Below are 21,374 nucleotides of genomic sequence, written 5' to 3'. Positions count from 1 at the left end.
CTATACCAAACATGATTATACATCTCAGAAAATGTATTTGAAGGAAAAAGTACAATGAAAAAATTTCTTCAATCAAAAATATGACCTTGGTTATTTATTTCTACATGTTCTTTAAACAAAAAAGAACAAACGAAAAACTAAATGTGGAGAAATGAAAAATAAGATAACAGATTTTAATAACAAAGATTGTGATAATAAAAGTTTGTCCTATACATTTAAGAAAAAATTGGGGTAGAGGACCCTGGGGATAAAGTTCCTATTAATAAACCATTTGTTGCTCAGGCTATGTGGTATTCAGGAAATAATGTTCTAACATTTTGAAATCCAATCTCTGCTTCCACTTCTCTTTGTCTTATTTTAAAAGCTTTTCTGCATGTTTATCTTTCAAATATTCTACCTCAAAATGATTCCTCTTTTTCTATGTGTATTGAATTTAGCATCATCCAAGGGAGCAAATGTGAGATGGGAAGTTTCTTCCCAGTAGGTAATAAATTAATGTAATTCATCAATCACATCAACAGGCTCAAGGATAAAAGTCACATGATCTTATTAAGAGATGCAAAAAAAGCATTTGACAAAATTCAAAACCTACTGATAATAAAGACTTTCAATAAACTAAAAACAGAGTAGAACTTCCTCAATTTGATAGAGAATATCTAAAAAAAAAATCTTTAGCTAAAACCATGCTAATTGGTGAAAAGCTTTCAGTTTTTCCACTATGATAATGGAAGCAAAGCATAGCCCTCATAGTACATACCCCTCATAGTACAAAGCAAGCATAGCCCCTCTTACCAATCCTTTTCAACATCATACAAGAAGTCCTAGCTAATGCAATATGACAAGAAAAGGAAATAAAAGATATACAAATTGGGAAGGAAGAAATAAAACTGTCTTTGTTCACAAAGGACTTGATCATCTATGTAGAAGTTCCTGGAACCAATAAGTGATTATAGCAAGGTTACAGGATACAAAGTTTAATAATATACAAACATCAATCACTTTCCTATACAGCAGCAATAAACAGTGGAATGTGAAATTTAAAACCCAATACCATTTACATTTCCACAAAAATTAAAATGCTTAGGTATTAATATAAATTAACAACATATGTACAAGATCTACATGAGAAAAACTACAAAACTCTGATAAAAGATAGACATCAGTTCTTCTTAACTTGATCTCTAAATTCAATGCAATCCAAATCCTACCAACTTATTTTGTGGATATCAACAAACTCATTCTAAGGTGTATGTGAAGAGACAAAATACCCAGAATAGCCAATAAAATATTGAAATAGAAGGACAAACCAGAAAGCTGAATATGTTTTATATAGTTTCAAAAAATTTTAATTTAAAAGACAAGCTCTGCCTCTTACAAAATGTATTACACAATCTTTTTAGTTTATGGAAATATCAGAGACACTACTAGGTACATTAACTCTACAGTTTTTTACCTTGTTATGAATTAAATATATACCTGATCTAATTGTAAAACTGGTAACCTTATTTCATATATATATAAATATATTACTACTACTACTACTAAGTCACTTCAGTCGAGTCCAACTCTGTGTGACCCCATAGACAGCAGCCCACCAAGCTCCCCCGTCCCTGGGATTCTCCAGGCAGGAACACTGGAGTGGGTTGCCATTTCCTTCTCCAATGCATGAAAGTGAAAAGTGAAAGGGAAGTTGCTCAGTTGTATCCGACTCTTAGCGACCCCATGGACAGCAGCCCACCAGGCTCGTCCATGGGATTTTCCAGGCAAAATTACTGGAGTGGGGTGCCATTGCCTTCTCCAAATATATTACTAATACATTACAAATAGATTACACACATCGGGCTGTACATAATAAAAGATAGATCTCCTCTCTTTACCAGGTCAGTGCTTATCTACAGCTTTCTGAAACCCAGGCAGGCTATGCACAATTAAGATTGTAAGAACTGATTCTTCAAAAAAGAATTTTCCTAACAAACTTGATGATGGTTGTGAACATGAGTATTCCTATGCAATAGAAAATATCCTAAACCTAAATGTAACATAAAGGGAAAGCATGAGGAAAAAGTTTTAAAAATAAATAAGGAAAATCATCGTGAGGATTATGGGAGAGTAGGGAAGCAATACAGACATTAGAATACTAAGAAATTGGGCTACAAGGATTCAAAGCACTCCCTCTCAATAATCTGTTACATTCTCTGGTTTTGAGAAAGATAAGGGAACATCTGTGTTCCATGAGGCCCTCGACCATCTGGATGATATGTGACTTATGTTTCAGCTATTTCCCTAGGATTCATGCTGTCTCTGCAGTTAGGAAGGAATGGTTCAGGAAGCAGATCTGGCCACTAGCCAAATTGGCATCATTGTCTGAGCTCTTTATTTTTCACAGTAATTGGCAAGTCTTCATGGGTAGAACATTAATTTCCAGTTTCCTTTTCCAGTTCATTATTCATAGACCTACTTTTCTTATAACTCCTAGTGATGTAATTCAAAGGTTAAGAAAAGCCTTTCTCTTTCATCAAAACCACTTTAAGTACGGCTTACAGTACCATACTAATACCAGGAACTCTACACTTGTACTGTAAGAGATACAAGATTAGTTACTGGAAGGGTTTGTTTTTTTAATTATACATATTTAGCAATAGCAGTTTTGAAAAGGTCTTAATTTGTATAAATAATGTTCTAATATGACTTTAACCAGGTAAATAGGCCACATCAAAACTTCTGTATATCTCCAAGAAGAGACACCTTTAGTGGCAGAAAGGGCTTCTGCTATATATTCATCACTTCCTTAATGGTTTGTATTCAACCATTTTCAGAAAAATTCCAAAACTCCTAATTGATTTGTTCTACTTCACTTGTAAGTGTTTATACCTCTGTTAGGCCTCATCAGTGTGACCATTAAGTAGCTTCCTAACTTCAGACACAAGCAGAATCAACCCAGGAGAACCAGGAAAATCTCTTGCACACACAGTTGCTATACATAATTCGATTTCCTTATCCATGTAATTCAATTTCCTAATCCATGTTCTGTCCTCCTTCAAAGCCTTATCAAATACTGGCCCATAAGCTCTGCCTGAATCTTCTCTCTCCTTTCTTGCCAAATGAGACTTCACTTGTGAGGTTTTGAATATGACTTCCTTTGTGTGAAGCCTTTTCTGATTCCTTAGAATATGTTAGTTTTTCCTTTGGCATAGACACAGCACCCTCTTCTTGTCATTCAGAGAACTCATCACAAATATAATTGAATAGATACTTAATAAATTTGTAAAATGAATTAATTTATTTATCAACAATGGAGGACTCACCTCTTGATGCCATTTTATTGGTGAAGCTTAACTATTATTTTAAAATGATTATTTATATTCACTTTGGAAATATTCAGCCTCAAGAACTGTTATACAGTTAACTTGTTTTCCACCCTAATTCCTCTTAATACTCTATCTTGTGAATTAAAAATCAAATAAACATTTTTAAATAAGACATATATTTCCTGTTAAAATGTAAAATAGGGATTAAGAAGGTTACTTGTAATTGACTCTTGAGAAACAGCAAAAATATAATAAGGGTTGCTACAGACAATTTACCATGTAGCCAGCATATAGTCACCATCTGATGTAGATTAAAATCAAAATCTTAAAACTGATCTAAATTCTGTCCAAAAAAATAAATAAATAAATAAATAAATTCTGTCCACAATGATTAAGATTAGTTAATTAACAGACACACTCTAAGCTGGTTTTTTTTTTTTTTGGAAGGGAAGCATAGGGAGCTTTGTATAGTTTACAGTAAATAAATTGTAAATGTATATATTACACATAAAAAAAGTAATAAGCAGGAGCATCTGTAGGTGAGAAAGCCATAAAAGGAATACAGAGTTTTTAGGAAGTTAATAATTTTATCTAAATGACAGAATCAATACTTATATTACTGGTATGTGGACCATCCTATAGCCAGTGAGAATGTTCTATATTGTAAGGTAGCAGATCATCTTACCAGAAACTTTTTGTATTACTTCATTAACTTCCTTCATGAATACTTTCTGTACAAATACCAGGTGATTTAGAAGATCAGTTGTAAGATTATGTTCAAATGAACCAACCTGCCAAACAAAATCAGAATATTAGATTACATATTGACTATATTAATCTTAAAGACATCTCACGTAAGTCATCCCAAACTGTGAGGAAGAACAATTACTTACATGATACTTTAAATTAATATACTGATGAAGGGTCAAAATACTCAGATTCCTTAATATTCTACTGGCCTGACATTGTTAGACACCATTTCTCCTTATTTTAAAAAAATAACAGTAGACAATAAGGTAAGAGAAATCTTTTGAAAATGAATGAAAATTATACTTTAACTATGCAACCTGTTAATTTCAATACTGATTATGCAGAGTAATATTTATTTTTAATGGCCACTGTTTTAGTGTTAGAACAATGGGCCAGTATAAGTGAAAGAAAATGTTTTTACTCATTCAAATATTTATTGACCATCTACTCTGCGTATTGCATTAGATGCTAAGGATACAACTGTGAATAAAAACAACAAAATTATGGTTCTCATGAAACTTATATTAGCTTACATGAAGCTGAATTAGCAAATCAGATATACTAAACTCAGCTTTACTATAATGCATGTCCCATGATTAGTATAGAGAATTTCTGACAACAATTAACTAATAGATTAAATAGAAATCAGGGCTTAATTGGATTCGAGCTTATTTACAATGAATCGAAGCATCTTTATGAGTAAGGGAAATGCTTCAACATTTGTCACTTTGATAGTGTTCATATGTTGATCAAAAGTTAAGTGCAAAATACATGTAAGCAGTCTTTTCTTAAATGAGAAGTCACATAAAGTCTAAGTTGCACTTTCATTGTGGACAGAGTAGTATCAGATGGGTAAAGATGATTTTCACATGTGTCTATTTCAGGCCATAGTAAAATGGGCAACTCTCAGAGAGATGCAACTTTAGACTCTTTCAAATGTTTGTAGTTAACTGCATTCTCAGTAAATTTAGGATGGTATTCTGTCCCAATTATAAACTTTATATCTTTATAATAGCTAACATTAATAAGGAATTATGCAATATACTGGATTGAATTTGCTTTACTTTCTGTCAAATGAAATATTAATAATAGTATTGCTAAACTAGAGTTTGGGACACTTATTTTTCAGAAGTAGAAAGCACAAACGAAATAGCCTTTATAATCTACTTTTTAGTAAGTAAATATCAGACTTCTAGCATGTTGTACATGAGAGGTTCTAGGACAAGCAGAGTCTAAAGAAGGCAAACCAGACTTAGCTATATCCTACAAGCTGCAATATTTCTAGAAAGAAGCCAAAGAGCATTCTTATAGATGCTTCAGATTCTAGAGAATAAAATTTATAAAACAAATAGTTGTCAAATTGATTTCTGAGAAGGCTGCAGTTTTTTCTGACAAAGTAAGCTGAGGGACAAGCATGCCTTTGATTCAAGCATCTCTCAGTTGATAGCTGGGGGACTTAGGGAAAGTCATTTAATCTTTTTAAATTCAATTTTCTACTGTAACAAATTAGGACAGTAACAAATGACCTACTTACCATGAATCAAATGAAAAATATACCCAAATGCTTTTTAAACTTGTGCTAATTGTACAGATATAAAGGGAAAAAATAATGATGGACTCAGGTACGCTTGTTTTCAACTTGCCCTAGTACAGAAACTAGTCTGTGAATGTGCTTATAATTATTTTTTCTCTCTGTGTGACCTTTATATTGTTAATAAGTATGTATACCTAGATGAATCACGTAAGCACCCTAAAGGTTGAGTTTCTCTACTTATAAATGAGAATAAAATATCTATCTCAAAGAGCTGATTTAAGAACTGTACAAGTCAGTGCACATGCAGCACCTGACCAATGTTAAATACTATTAGCTTTTTTATAATCAAAAGAATAATGAAAATACTGCAGAGATGCATGTGGCAACCAATATAATAAATATGAATCCAAAGATGACTAAAACAAGAAAAAAATGTTTAAATAAAACTATAAGGAGAGAGACACCTGTACACATACACACACTCCCACCAGACACAGCACAAAATTCTGTAGCAATAAATGATTTGATGATTTCTCCCAAAAATTTGGATCACTACATATTTTGGTACACCTAAATCCCAAAGGCTCCTAAATTACAAAGAATAAGAAAATTTAAAAGTGAACTTACTTCTGCCACACAACGTAGATAATTTCCCTGTAAATAGTACCCTTGCTTAGAAGGCAGTTCATCTATACTCCACACTTGATCTGAGTAACTATCATGCTCTTCCATTATATATTTCCCTGACATAGTAACCGGAGGAAGGTTAAGACTGGCAGAAGGAGGAATGGTTGACATATCTGTGGCAGAAACTTTTGAAGTAAAACGCAGTCTATGATTTGGCAGCTCAAATGTAAACCTGGTCTGTGCACCTGTAAGAAAAAAAGAGAAATTATTTTTGTTGTTCAGGTGCTCATTCACTCATTTCATTACTTACCATGTCCAATAAATGGTGAGTATGAAAAAAGTATGCATTTCCCAAAACCTATGATTAAAGATATGAGAAGGATACTTTAAATTTGCTTAGAAAATTTTCCTGTTTTTAAATATATGTAGCCCCAATACTTTGGCCACCTGAAAAAAGCTGACTCATTGGAAAAGACCCTAATGCTAGGAAAGATTGAAGGCAAAAGGAGAACGGGGCAGCAGAGGATGAGATGATTAGAAAAGATCACCAACTCCAGTGGATATGAATCTGAGCAAACCCCGGGAAATAGTGAAGCACAGGGGAGCCTGGCGTGCTGCAGTCTATGGGGTAACAAAGAGTCAGACATGACTTAGTAACTGAATAACAACAAATGGTTACTATAAACAGTCAGCCAGTATTATTAAGCCAGCAAGTATCACTTATTAAGCCTAATAGGTGTGCAGCATTGGTGCTAGAGGAACACTTAAAAATGTTTTTAATTTCACAGAAGGTAGAAAAGAAACTGCCCTTATTACAAGAGTTAAAACAACAGAAATTCACTAAGTGCAAAAACAAAACAAAAAAACAGAAAGCACTATTCCACACAATGTTTTCTTCACAGAGAACAGTTAGCAGTTGATAATTTGCCTCCTGATCCTGATTTGGTATGGAAGGAAACAGAGAAACTGTCAAATCAATTAACTTATACTTACTGAAAACATTAAGTATAAAATTATATAATCGCATGTTTCTTTGACTTTAACAATAATTAATAATGGGAACATATTCCAAATAAGGATATGGCATGAGTTTCAGTTTACTGCTGGTTCTAAACACTTAAATCAACAATTTGGCATGTAGTTGTTCAATTATAAATATACAACCTAAACCATTATTCAGGCCAAATTTCCCCAATTCCTTATGAGGAAATTAAAGAGTAGCAGAAACTTTATTAAAATCAAGATCTGTGGCCAGGAATAAATACAATACATACACACTATATATATACACACATATATATAAATACATACATACATTTATTCACAAATCCTTATTGCCAAATTCAGACTTAAATTGAACAAAGTAGGGGAAAACTAGTAGACCATTCAGGTATGACCTAAATCAAATCCCTTACACACAGTTGAAGTGACAAATGGATTCAAGGGATTAGATCTGATAAACAGAGTGCCTGAAGAACTATGGACCGAGGTTTGTGACACTGTACAGGAGGTAGTGATCAAGAGCATCCCCAAGAAAAAGAAATGCAAAAAGGCAAAGTGATTGTCTAAGAAGGTCTTACAAATAGCTGAGAAAAGAAAAGACACAAAAGGCAAAGGAGAAAAGGAAAGATATACCCATTTGAATGTAGGGTTCCAAAGAACAGCAAGGAGAGATAAGAAAGCCTTCCTCAGTGATCAATGCAAAGAACTAGAGGAAAACAACAGAATGGGGAAGACTAGAGATCTCTTCAAGAAAATCAGAGATACCAAGGGAACATTTCATGCAAAGATGTACACAATAAAGGACAGAAATGGTATGTAACATTTCATGCAAAGATGTACTCAATAAAGGACAGAAATGGTATGCTAACAGAAGCAGAAGATATTAAGAAGAGGTGGCAAAAATACACAAAAGAACTATACAAAAAAGATCTTCATGACCCAGATAACCACGATGGTATGATCACTCTCTAGACCCAGACATCCTGGAATGAAAAGTAAAGTGGGCCTTACGAAGCATCACTATAAGAACAAAACTAGTGGAGGTGATGGAATTCCAGTTGAGCTATTTCAAATCCTGAAAGATGATGCTGTGAAAGTGCTGCACTCAATATGCCAGCAAATTTGGAAAACTCAGCAGTGGCCACAGGACTGGAAAAGGTCAGTTTACATTCCAATCCCAAAGAAAGGTAATGCCAAAGAATGTCCAAACTACTGCACAATTGCACTCATTTCACACACGAGCAAAATAATGCTCAAAATTCTCCAATCCAGGCTTCAACAGTATGTGAACCATGAACTTCCAGATGTTCAAGCTGGTTTTAGAAAAGGCAGAGGAACCAGAGATCAAATTGCCAACATCTTTTGGATCATCAAAAAAGCAAGAGTTCCAGAAAAACATCTATTTCTGCTTTATTGACTACACCAAAGCCTCTGACTGTGTGGATCACAACAAACTGTGGAAAATTCTGGAAGAGATGGGAATACCAGACCACCTGACCTGCCTCCAGAGAAATCTGTATAGAGGTCAAGAAGCAACAGTTAGAACCAGACATGGAACAACAGACTGGATCCAAGTAGGGAAAGAAATACATCAAAGCTGTATACTGTCACCCTGGTTATTTACCAGGTACCATATGTACCTATATGCAGAGTAAATTATGAGAAATGCTGGGCTGGATGAAGCACAAGCTGGAATCAAGATTGCCGGGAAAAGTATCAATAACCTCAGATATGCAGAAGACACCATCCTTATGGCAGAAAGTGAAGAACTAAAGAGCCTCTTGATGAAAGTGAAACAGGAGAGTGAAAAAGTTGGCTTAAAACTCAACATTCAGAAAACTAAGTCATGGCATCCGGTCCCATCACTTTGCCATCTATGGCAAATAGATAGGGAAACAATGGAAACAGTGACAGACTTTATTTTCTTGGGCTCCAAAATCACTGCAGATGGTGATTGCAGCCATAAAATTAAAAGACGCTTGTTCCTTGGAAGAAAAGCTAAGACCAACCTAGACAGCATATTCAAAAGCAGAGACATTACTTTGCCAACAAAGGTCTGTCTAGTCAAACCTATGGTTTTTCCAGTAGTCATGTATGGATGTGAGAGTTGGAATACAAAGAAAGCTGAGCACCAAAGAATTGATGCTTTTGAACTATGGTGTCGGAGAAGGTTCTTGAGAGTCCTTGGACTGCAAGGAGATCCAAGCAGTTCATCCTAAAGGAAATCAGTCCTGAATATTCATTGGAAGGACTGATGCTGAGGCTGAAACTCCAATACTTTGGCCACCTGATGTGAAGAAATGACTCATAGGAAAAGACCCTGATGCTGGGAAAGATTGAAGGCAGGAGGAGAAGATGTAGACAAAGGAAGAGATGGTTGGATGGCATCATCAAGTCTATGGACATGAGTCTGAGTAAGCACTGTGAGTTGGTAATGGACATGGAGGCCTGGCGTGCTGCAGTCCATGGGGTCGCAAAGAGTCGGACATGACTAAACGACTGAACTGAACTGAACTCACATATGTGTATATATGTTTTTAAACTACTAATGTAATTTATAATGTCAATAGAATAAGAGAAAAATATTTTAACAGATTGAAAAATAGGATACATTTCAGAAAAAAAATACAACAGCGAAGTGACTTTTGGAGAGGATATGTAAGGATCACAAAACACAACCTCTGATTAAAGCTAAACGTACTCAATGTGAAAATAAACCAATTCAGGCTATAGGAACCTAACAGATGTAAAAATGTATTCAACTTAAATTGGAAATGGTCTCTAAATAGCGGATAACTCTAAAGACTTCGAATGAAAACAGGGTCCATGATGTCACTCAATGAAGTGTGTTGCTATTTTCACTTGACTGAATGAAAAACACTGTTAATGAAATTTAAAAGTGTTTTGATTAAAATGATTTAAATTTTAATATAATTCTATAAAACCAAATTTGCCTTTCACCAAAATATTACTAATACTCAAAACCACTAATACATTTTAAGAATGAATTCAAACTTCAGTGTTACCTGTCATTCCGTGGCTTCTCATTCGTCCCATCTTGTATTCTGCTTTCAGAGATGGTAAAAGTGCTGCTCCAATGGCTATACCATCTAACATGGCACTGAACTTAAGGACAATAGGCTTCTTCTCTAAACCTTCTGGTAGTTGAGGAAATTCATTTGTTTCAATAGGAGTTTGATTAACACTTGTTGGGGTTTTTTCAGAAGGTAGGGGGGTTGCAATATCTTCTTTTACAGGCTGTGGGCTATAAAGCAAAAAGAAAGTTTAAAAGGTGAAAAAGGGACACAAACAGAACAGCTACTAAGATTTAAATTGTATAAAAAATAAAAATTGTATAAAATTGGAATTCTCAATGAAAAACAGAAAAAATGAACTGTGAACACATTTTCTTTCCAATACCAGATCATATTAAGTCTTCCTCAAACACCCACTGAAAAATGATCTGGAAAAGTAATCAAGTAGTAACAATATAAACTGGATGTTAAGGCTGTCCGAAGATCATTCATATCATTAATGTGAAACCAGAAGTTTGTCTGATTCCAGATTCTATGACTTAACCATCATGCAATTCTGTTGATACAATACTATTACTTGCCACTATTATTACTACCACTATGAATAATAATAACTAACATCAACAAAAACAAATAATAGTTATTTGAGTGCTTCCTATGTGCCAGGTACTATTCTTAGTGCCTTGTACATTTCATATCATTTATTCATCTAACAAAAATCCTGTGAGTAGGTACTATTATCTTCATTTTACTAATGAGGAAGCATAACTATGAATTTGTAAAATCAGTTTTTAATTCAATCAGTCTGACCCTGGGCTTCCCTGGTGGCTCAGTGGTAAAGAACTCGCCTGCCAGTGCAGGAGATGTGAGTTCAATCCCTGGGTTGGGAAGATCTCCTGGAGAAGGAAATGGCAACCCACTTCAGTGTTCTTGCCTGGAAAATGCCATGGACAGAAGGACCCTGGCAGGCTATAAGATTGTATCTGCAAAGAATTGGTCATGGCTTAGAGACTGAGCACACATGTAGTTTGACTCAAGTCTTTTTTTTTTTTTCTAACTACTCCACTCTGTTTGCCAATACATTCTAATAAGAAAAAATTCCTTAGAGAATTTTATAACTAAGGCTCATATATACATTCTGGATTTCATATTCCAGTGACAGGAAAAACATGTGAGTTATTACTACTTAATCAACTAGACATGAATTAATACTACATCAGAATTTAAAGATCTAGACAGAACAAACTGGAAAAAAAAATCACTGCTTTAAGCCACCATCAAAAAACACACTAATGTCTTTCTGCCTTATAGACTAGGAAAAAAGGAAATGTAACAAGGCAAACTTTTACCTTTTACTTAAATTTTTATTAGTTATTCATTAGTTACAGCTTTGGAGACCAGGAAAAGAGCTCAGCAGTACAAACCCTGGCTAAAGGTTACTCTGCAGAAGTCCCATTCACTGCCTTTTAAAATATGTAAATAGTACTATCAAATCCTTCCTTGAACCATGTACAAGAATTTCATATGAAGGACAGCACAAAACCATGCACGAGACATAAGAATGGCCCTGCAACTTTATAAATCTATGTAGTCACAAATTTCTATGAAATTAAAGGAAATAAAGATTGTTATAGTCCTAGAATTTTTCAGTTTGCCTTTTAGTAGTACCCCTTTATAATGTCCACTAATCCTTAGGCTCTCCTAAGCTTTACTGATGTAATATGAAAGATTGACAATTGCATCTGTAACACACTACTTCAATAATACACACACTTCAATATGATTCTTCCACAATCATGTTTAGCTATTTTTCACTCGCCCCACTATCCATAAGTCACTACTCTAAATGTAACCTCTGTCTTCCTCCAAACTACTGTTAACACAGCAAAAAATGACATGAAATACTATACAGAATCACAAAACTTGAATAAATAACTTACGCTGTAGAAGGCTGTCTGATGAGATCTGAGATCTGCTTAGATAGTTGGTGAGAACTTCGAACCATCATGCTGTGCAAGGTGGCAGGGTGCTGGGGAATATTGATGCTGATAGCTCCTACTTTGAACACGGCGGCATTGTTAGTCTTCAATCCCCTCTGGGCACTGTAGAGGGCTTGGGACTTGGCAATACTACATTTCACTACAGTTCTATTAATAGAGAAGGAAGATCATTAAAATATGGTCAAATAAAGAGAAATTTTGAAAATGTATTTTGAGAGCAAGACAAATGCTTTTAAATCATTTATTGAAGTAAATAAGATTTTCCATGCATTTAAATCATACTGAAGAAATAATATCTTCTAAAAATACTGACATACATTTTATTGTTTGTATGGAATATTACTCTATTTCTTTAATAAAGAGTTTCCAGAAGAATATATCTTTGTGCTTATATGGAAGAGAATGAACACTGACATATTACACATATACAACACAAAATTCCATTTTTATTTTTCCCCATTCAGAACTCCATTTTTCTTCAACTTATTTCAGGCATCTCTACAACCACTAAGAAAATATAGACTGAACTTCAAAAGGAAGAAAAACACCATTATACCTCTTAAAATCTAATCAGTCAAAGAAATTAATCTTATAATCAGCTAATAAGCTAAAAGAAATTAATGAGAAAGATGAAATTCAACTTGCATTTTCCATTTTTTTTATTTTCAGTGAGTGGCAAAGAAATGATAGAAGTCCAATTCATAAAGAGTAACTACTACTTAGTTAAAAATTGGTAAGTTTTACGGGTACAAATATAAAATAGAAATACTGTCTTTCTTGGTTTCTTGTTTTTTCCTTCCAATACCTAGAACAATGCTTTGAACATGGCAGACACTCACTGAATTTTGTGAAATAAATGAGCAGAAAGAAGTACAGCAGAAGAATGACTCAACACTACAACTGTGAGATTCCACAGATAGCATGTTGTAAAAATCATGTATGTAAAAGTCACGCTGAAGCAGTCTTGACACATACAACAGAAAGGTTCATGTCAATGAACTACACCACTAAAGGCCCTGTCATAAATTGAAAGCTTAACATAAATGTTATCTTTCAAATGGGCACAGGATACTTGACAACAGATTAAGCAAAACACACAAAGTGCAAATTTCATATCAACTACGGATCAGTTCACATATATTTATCTCTACTTAGGCTACAAAGGATTCATTGACAATTTATTTATAGTCTCAAGGACCTAAGGAATCAATGCATTACATTTAACTTATATTAGAACAAATCTTGAGAAGCGTTAAGAGTGGTTCTATCAGAAGTTTTGATTATTTACAGATAGTGAAATCCAGGTATTATACTAACTTCAAAAATGTTTACTACAGAACTATATCTGCCTTCTTCTTCAAAGGAAACCACTTTCAAAGACTATCACTGATTAGAGAAAGGAAAAAAGTAATCTATGGAACTGTTCTAACCAGAATGATGGTAGATTTTAGAATGCTGACTAGTTACTGAATTTTGAATCTTAACTATTCTAATAATAAAATGATTCCATTTTAAAATCAATTTCAACATAAGACAAAACACTTAGATGATGCTAAAATTCAAAGGACTTTATACTTGTGAATAGCATTCACTTATTGAATAAAACTTGGAGAAGGCAATGGCACCCCACTCCAATACTCTTGCCTGGAAAATCTCATGGACGGAGGAGCCTGGTAGGCTGCAGTCCATGGAGTCGCTAAGAGTCGGACACGACTGAGCGACTTCACTTTTACTTTTCACTTTCATGCATTGGAGAAGGAAATGGCAACCCACTCCAGTGTTCTTGCCTGGAGACTCCCAGGGATGGGGGAGCCTGGTGGGCTGCTGTCTATGGGGTCACACAGAGTCGGACACAACTGAAGCGACTTAGCAGCATTGAATAAAACTAAGCATAAATTTACAAAGAAGTCTTGTCATCATGACAGTCAAGAAATTCTACACCCATCTTACTATTTTACTTTATAATCTATAGAAGTCTCCTTAAATGTTACTTTTGATTATAGTAGCCTATACACAACCCTTGATTTTCAATTATACACCAAATGTCAGAATAGAAAGTGCTGACTACTTTGCTACTGCAGATCTGTGGTATTACCAGTGGAAACTGTGATGTTAAGAACTTCAAGGACTCTGTGTTGCCCAACTCCAGAGGGCATCATTCACACTGGAGGCTACATAAACGATGCCCATGACTATAGTGTGAGTAATGTTTCTTGGAGCTAGACAATAGGATAGTTCTAAACTGATCAAACTGAACCACACACTGCAGAGAATCTGATTAACTCTTGTCATACTGTACGTGTTAAAGATGTAAGGAGACCCAGAATGTGGAATTAAACAATTTACAAGCTGCCAAATGAATTAACTATTCATAACTCTATTTTAACTCTTAAAAGAGCCGTGCCTTAATCTATATCATAAAACATGTAGTAAACTTTTACACAGGAAAGAAGTGGTCAAAGTCTTTTTAAACAGATGACTATAAAAACCTGTAGCATGCCAGGCATGCCACATATATGCAAAAAGTTCACAGCAAGTGACCAAGAAGTTTGGTTTGAGAATTCATTGACAATGCTGGTCTATTTGACAAAGTTCTGCTAGATGCACTCTGAACCTAAGTTATAATGACCACAGTGTCTAATGAGGCAAGTTTTCCTCATCTTCTTTTTCTTCCTGTGTCCAGACAATAGGGCCTTATAGGTAGACCAGCCACGCTTATCCATGCAGGTTAAGAATTTGAGGATTTAATTTAGGTCCTCATTATCTCTATCTCCACCCTACTTCCTTGACCATTCAGGCCCAAACTTTAGGGGCAGGAAAAGGAAGGCACCCTGACCCATGCTGCCTGCCTCAACTCAGTTTTGCCTGAAAATCTCTACAGTGGGGACACAGAGTGTTATGATCACATATTGTCTAGTTATCTATTAAAAATCACTGGAACTGTCTTTCGTATTTGGCAATTGTACTTTATATGTTAACTCTCCTAGCAGGAAGGCCTGAAAAAGGAGGGAGTAGGCCTATAAAGTGATATTATGACAGGAACTACCTCTCATTTGCTTACTGTTCAATCTTTAAGACCTAACATAGTGTGCAGACAATAATTTGTAACCTAGAAACCTAGTTAGTTGAGTGGATGAAGATGTGATCTTCAGTCATTAAAAAGCATCCTTTCTAAAGCCATGCTTATTTTTTTGTTATACATCCAGAGAACTCAGTGATAAAAAAAGAAACAATAAATCTTCTTTAGCTATTACAAATACTAAAGTGGAAATCGCTATTTTTTCCTATACCTTTTAACATGATATTAATATGGAAGAGTGGTTTCCAAAAAACAATCAATTTTCTAATTTAGTATTAGTGCATTTATTCTTTATTAGTACTTTAGTTGGCTGATAAAGTGATATAGATCACAGATAATCCCAAAAAAGGGTTCTTAATTGATGATATTTTGTCTATGGCCTATTATCAATACACAGTGAAATAAATCTCACCAGTTATTGATAATCTTACTAGCCTGGAACAAAATATGCAGATTCAACTAAATTTATTCAGCATACTTGAATTTTATAGAAAATGTTCAAATAAATAATCAGTGCTAAGTAACATACTAAATTGTCATGGCGGTTAAGATTTACATCACAAATATTTATACGTAATGCTTGGTAGAGCTCACTACCACAAAATATCAGATATACATAGGTAAAATCAAGCCAATCAAAAATATTAAAGTATATACAGTATAAAAGACACATATAAAATTTGACAATAGAGCAAACTCTCTACATACTACAGACAGAATTAGAAGGATGAGCAATGTAGATATTTTCATATATTAGTGTTTTAATAATTAGTTTTGCAAACCTGTCAACTCTCTTGCAAAGTTAAAAATTTCAGCTTCTATTATCACAACCAATATTAATGAGGATTTGTGATAATATAAATTTTAATATTAACAGGTCTTAAAAGAGCTCAAAGCAACATACAACTATAATTTTGAATATTTCAACAATAAAAGAAGGTATGAATTACCAAAAAGGCAGTTCTTACCTGTGTGTTTTCCATGAATATTAGCAAACTGTATAATCTATGAAAGGATCTATATTAAAGCCACAAAATAATAACTAACTACATAATTCACAGCCATGCAGATAATCTAAATATTAATATTTTATCTCTAAAACTATCCAATACAATGTTAATCACAAAGTCCATGAAAAGAATAATAATGACATACAGAAACTCTTGTTTGGCTGTGCTTGTAGGAGATGTAGGAAAATCCTCCAGTCTACAGATGAAGATTCAAGAGAAAGCAGGAAAACAAAAAGGAAGCAAATAAACATTCATGCATAAATTAGTTACAATATGACTAATCATCTGGAAAGCTTTTATTTCCCATTTTAAAAATTTTCACTCGAAGAACTTTTTCAACTTTTTTGAAATTTCATTTTCTTTTAATTGAAACTAGAAATGAAAACCCAAAGAATAAATCCAGAAAGTCTTATCAATACTATTAGAGTTTGGTAGCAAGTAATAAATACAGTTTTATTTTTTTAATGAAAAAGTTAAGGGATCTTGGCTTGACCTCTTTTTTTAGAGACAAAAAAATATCAACTAATATTTTAAAAAGTATTTTATAAATACGTTTTGCAAATTTAGAGACTATTTGAAGCCTTCTCTTAGCTAATGCAGATAAGAGTATTGAGAGAATGGAGTAAATAAAACACAGGAGACATTTAAAGAAATTTGTTGTACTTCTGAATAGGTTAAAGTAACCATGATACTTTAAATTCAGAGTCAACAAAGGAATCATGAAACCTAAGTCTGTGGTGACTTTCTTTGAAGCATCATAGTGAGGGAGAAGGTGTGGAGATTCAGGCACCTCTTCTTACTGACTGTATGACTTTAAGCATTTTAGGAAAACACTCTGATCTTTCTGAATCTCGATTTATTTATTAACAGTGGGGATAAAACCGCCCCAGTTAATAGGATTGTAGTGAGGATTAAATAATGTATATGAGGTTCCAGGTCCACAATAGATGCTCCTTTAGACTGTAATTATTATATAATAATACCCTTCCTCCCATTCTGAATAGTCAGAAAATATCTTATCTCACAACTACTGGAATTTCTGGTCTTTAGAAAGCCAGCTTAGGAAATGTGATCGGGACCATTTAAGCAGCTATAATGAAATACACTCTTTGGTTCTAGATATACAAGTCATAACTGCCCCAGCAAGATTTACACATCCATTTCAGGAAATGTTCCCCAAGACAGTCATCATATTACCCATGTATGAAATGTCATGAATAGACCTGTAATGAGTCAATTTTTGACTAATATTTAATTTTTATAACATTGAACTAGATCCTCTATTGTGTCAGTATTTAGCATGATAGTTGCTTTAAGGGACAATAGTAGGACATTAACTAGTTACTAAAAATGAGCAAATTCTCAAAATCTGACTAAATTATCAAAATACAATTTGAGTTATAGCATAAAACTGTTCCACTGAAAGGAAGTTAGGAATGAAGGTATATATTCCCAAGTGTATGAGCAAAGTGAATGGTTAAATGTATTGATAACTAATTAGTGATCTAAATATCATGTGTAAAGGTAATTATTATTAGAACAATTTTGGACAGATACACAAAAAGAACATTGAAAAGGTGAGAGCAAAGAGTCAAAAGAAAGCAATATGGAATGGTATACTCACTGTAGAAAGCTTATTTATACTATGAGGAGGGTGTCATAGGCCTTATTGTTAAATTATTTAAATGAAAAAATGGCAAGATGAAGTTTTGAAACCCAGCATGAATACTGGGCAATGATTAGTTAGTAAAATCAAGAGACTATTTTCTGATTATAATTTTGTTTTACTTAAATGAGTTATGTGAGCTCTTGCATCTTATATGTTTAACTGAAATCTACACTGTAATCATTTCTCCTGTTACACAATCTTAAAATGTACTGGCAGTCAGTTTTTTAGGGTGGCAGGACTGGCAGTAAACCAATTTTATAAAGGGAGCAAATAATTTTTCTGAAAAAAAATTCATTTGGTGATATTCTTAGTGATAGAAGCACAGTATCTGTCAATATTATATAAATCTCAAGTCTTACTAGGTACAGGATTCATCCAATGAATTTTAAGTTTCCTATAATACTATAACAAACAACTTTAATAATTAAAAAGACAACACACTTACTGTATATTTGGTGTAATCCCTTCAAGCAGCACAATATTAACCCCACCAATATGAGCAGTGGCACATGTCTCAGTCATCTTTTGATGTAAAACATCTTAAAATGTGAAAAAAGAAACAAAACCAACTATGAATTCTGGAAATTTAGTTGCACTTCATATTAAAATTTCATTTCATCCATAATATATTCAGTGAGAAAAGATAATTTTAAAGGTACAATGAAATTTAAACTATTCCAGAACAAATTAAAAAAAAATTTCCTTGAAGGTTTTTCTATCCATTCACATATACATATGTGTTATGTGTCAAAACTGGAATAATGCAAAATATGTAGTTTACCATGCCATTCATGCATTAAAGAGCCTAATGCCATTAAATAGTCCAATGACATTTTAAATCTCAGAACTAGTAGCACAAAATATTTAGAAAAATTTTAAACCATTAAGAATAGGAAAAAAAACTATATACACTAGCACTCTTGATCCATATAAATGGGAAGTTCCATTTTCTGAAGAAAAATCACCACGTAGGAATTTATGAGACATGGCATTGGCTTTCTTCAGAAAAGTGGCACCCCGGTATCAGGATGTCATCATACCTTTCATTTTTTCCTTAAGTGTAAAGCTGCCATGAATCCTCTTCAGTTCCGATTCCATTGTTAGCCCACCAATGTCTGCCTCCAGGTGTGTGCGGTTCACCATGCCAATCCCAAACACTATCAGAGTAACATGCTGAGGTTCAGCAGTTACCAAACTACGTTTCCTCTTAGTCACACTAGTATTGTCTTGTTCATTCTCAAACACAACTTTACATGTCGGCTCTGTAGGGCTCCGAACTCCTTTAAGTAAATGGAAATATGTGGGCTTAGATACTGCAAAATGGAAGGATGCTACCTTGTTTTTCTTTCCTTTACACTCCAAACTAGCCTTCTTTGTCCTCTTCTCCACCAAAATAATTTTTGAAAATTTCCACCATTTTCCCACGGTCATATTTGAAAATAAATAGGAGACTCAGGTATTTGAAAGCAGGTCTGTCTGAATTCTTTAAGAGCTGACTGTGTAAAAGTTAGAAAGGATGGGAAAAGGGGCAGTAGAATATCTGATCACCATCACTATTCTCTCTCCTTGGGTGACTGCCAATTCTATGCATTCAATTATCCAGTTCTTACAACAACAAGAATACATGGTGAATAACCTTTTTTTTTTTTTTAGCATTATTGTTGTTCTAAACAGATTTTTTAAATATAAAAATATCCATTACCTGCTGGTCCAAATGTTTCTGAAGATTTTTCCAGTATTCCTGTTGGATCAGAGATAAGTGAATAGAAGTTAAGCAATTTATACATATTCTGCCAGCACTCGGCTGAAGGCTCGCTTTGTTCTGATACTGTAATTGAATCAGAGTCATCCATGTGGATAGTCATATGATCCACCACATCTTTTGAACCTTTCCTAGACACTTTTGAAGTTCTTCTTTCAGATCTTCCTAATGAATTTTTGTTTCGAGACTCCTTTTTGTTATTCTCGTTGTTGGTCCGCTTGTTCTTTGTATTATTTACTCTATTGCCACCGTTAAGACTTCCCCTAGAACTGCGGCTGAAGTCGGATGAGCGGAAATCCCGGTGTTTTCTGGTTTTGAAAGTAGGTGTTGGGGAAGCTGATCCAGCTGTATATCTGCTAAGTTTAATGTCAGTCTGAGTTGCTTTGATGTCATCTATCATCGTACTAAATTGATGAATGAGACGAACTAAAGCCATATCTACATGCTGGCTTATTGACTGACAGGAAATAGTAAAGTTGCAGTGAAAAGTATTATAATAACGCTTATTGAGATCATGAAAAGAAAGAGCATTGGTAGAGTTCTGAGGGGTGCACACGGATTTTTCCATTACAACAGCGCTGATGCTAAAGGTTTCCAACATCAATGCCGGTTTGAACTCAAGTGGAGGAAGATTCACATGGCCTTGCCTAAAAATGTGGAAAAAAAAGAAAACGACAAGGTTGTTTTTCTTTTTCCCCAGAATAATAGTTTTTATTAACTTGTTAGCAAAATAATCTCCAAGATGAAGTATGTTCTAAGTCAACACACTTCTTATTTTTACAAGTTGGAAACTAGGCCTTAAGTCTTCTTTCTTGATCTTATTCTACGTCGAGTCAAAATCACACTTATATACAACTCAGTAATTTAAAAAACGATTAAAAATGGGTGGTATGTGTTAGTCACTCAGTCATAGATGGGTATCTTTCCAGAGAAGACATACAGATGGCCAGCAGGCACATGAGAAAAGATTTTCAACATCATTAATTATTAGAGAAATACAAAGCAAAACCATGATGAGATATCACCTTATATATGTTAGAACAGCTATCATCAAAAATGTGAGAAATAACAAGTGTGGGCAAGGATGTGGAGAAAAAGGATTCTCATATACTGTTGGTGGGAAATATAAATTGATATACCACTATGGGATACAGTATATAGAGATTCCTCCAAAAATTAAGATTAGAACTACCTTATGATCCAGTTTTCTTACTTCTGGGTGTTTTTCCAAAGAATACAAAAACACTAATTCTAAAAGATATATATGTACCTCTATATTCATCACAGCATTATTTACAATGGCCAAGATATGAAAACAACTTAAGAGCCCACCAATGGATGAATGGATGAAGAAAATATAGACACACAAGTGCACACACACATAGACTACTACTCAGCATAACAAAAGATGAAGTCCTTGTCCTCTGCAACATGGGTGGAACCTGATGGTATTATGCTAAGTGAAATAAGTCAAAAAGAAAGACAAATACAGTATGATTTCACTTACATGCGAAATATAAAAAACAAATAATAAGATAAATAACCAAACCAAACAAAACACACGCACAGATAGAAAGAACAGAGTAGTGGTTACCAGA

At 34.0% G+C, this 21,374-nt stretch overlaps 1 protein-coding gene across 5 annotated transcripts in view; it reads right to left on the bottom strand.

Moving 5' to 3' along the window:
- Positions 1–21,374, bottom strand: part of KIAA1109 (KIAA1109 ortholog) — a 195,382-nt gene that overhangs the window by 53,743 nt on the left and 120,265 nt on the right. For 4 of the 5 annotated variants that reach the window (XM_027567282.1, XM_027567285.1, XM_027567283.1 and 1 more), the window contains exons 47-54: positions 19,717–20,423; positions 19,055–19,294; positions 18,460–18,553; positions 16,491–16,541; positions 12,197–12,403; positions 10,248–10,486; positions 6,220–6,464; positions 3,994–4,099 (exon numbers count right to left, since the gene is read on the bottom strand). In XM_027567282.1, coding sequence (XP_027423083.1) covers positions 3,994–4,099; positions 6,220–6,464; positions 10,248–10,486; positions 12,197–12,403; positions 16,491–16,541; positions 18,460–18,553; positions 19,055–19,294; positions 19,717–20,423 — 1,889 coding nt within the window. The remainder of the gene's footprint in view (positions 1–3,993; positions 4,100–6,219; positions 6,465–10,247; positions 10,487–12,196; positions 12,404–16,490; positions 16,542–18,459; positions 18,554–19,054; positions 19,295–19,716; positions 20,424–21,374) is intronic. The other variant, XM_027567284.1, reaches the window with a different exon arrangement.

The sequence above is a fragment of the Bos indicus x Bos taurus genome, chromosome 17 (genome assembly GCF_003369695.1).
Source record: "Bos indicus x Bos taurus breed Angus x Brahman F1 hybrid chromosome 17, Bos_hybrid_MaternalHap_v2.0, whole genome shotgun sequence".
In the NCBI taxonomy this organism is placed as follows: domain Eukaryota; kingdom Metazoa; phylum Chordata; class Mammalia; order Artiodactyla; family Bovidae; genus Bos; species Bos indicus x Bos taurus.
The sequence above is the reverse complement of the archived record's forward strand: the minus strand, read 5'-3'. Positions and strand labels throughout refer to the sequence as shown.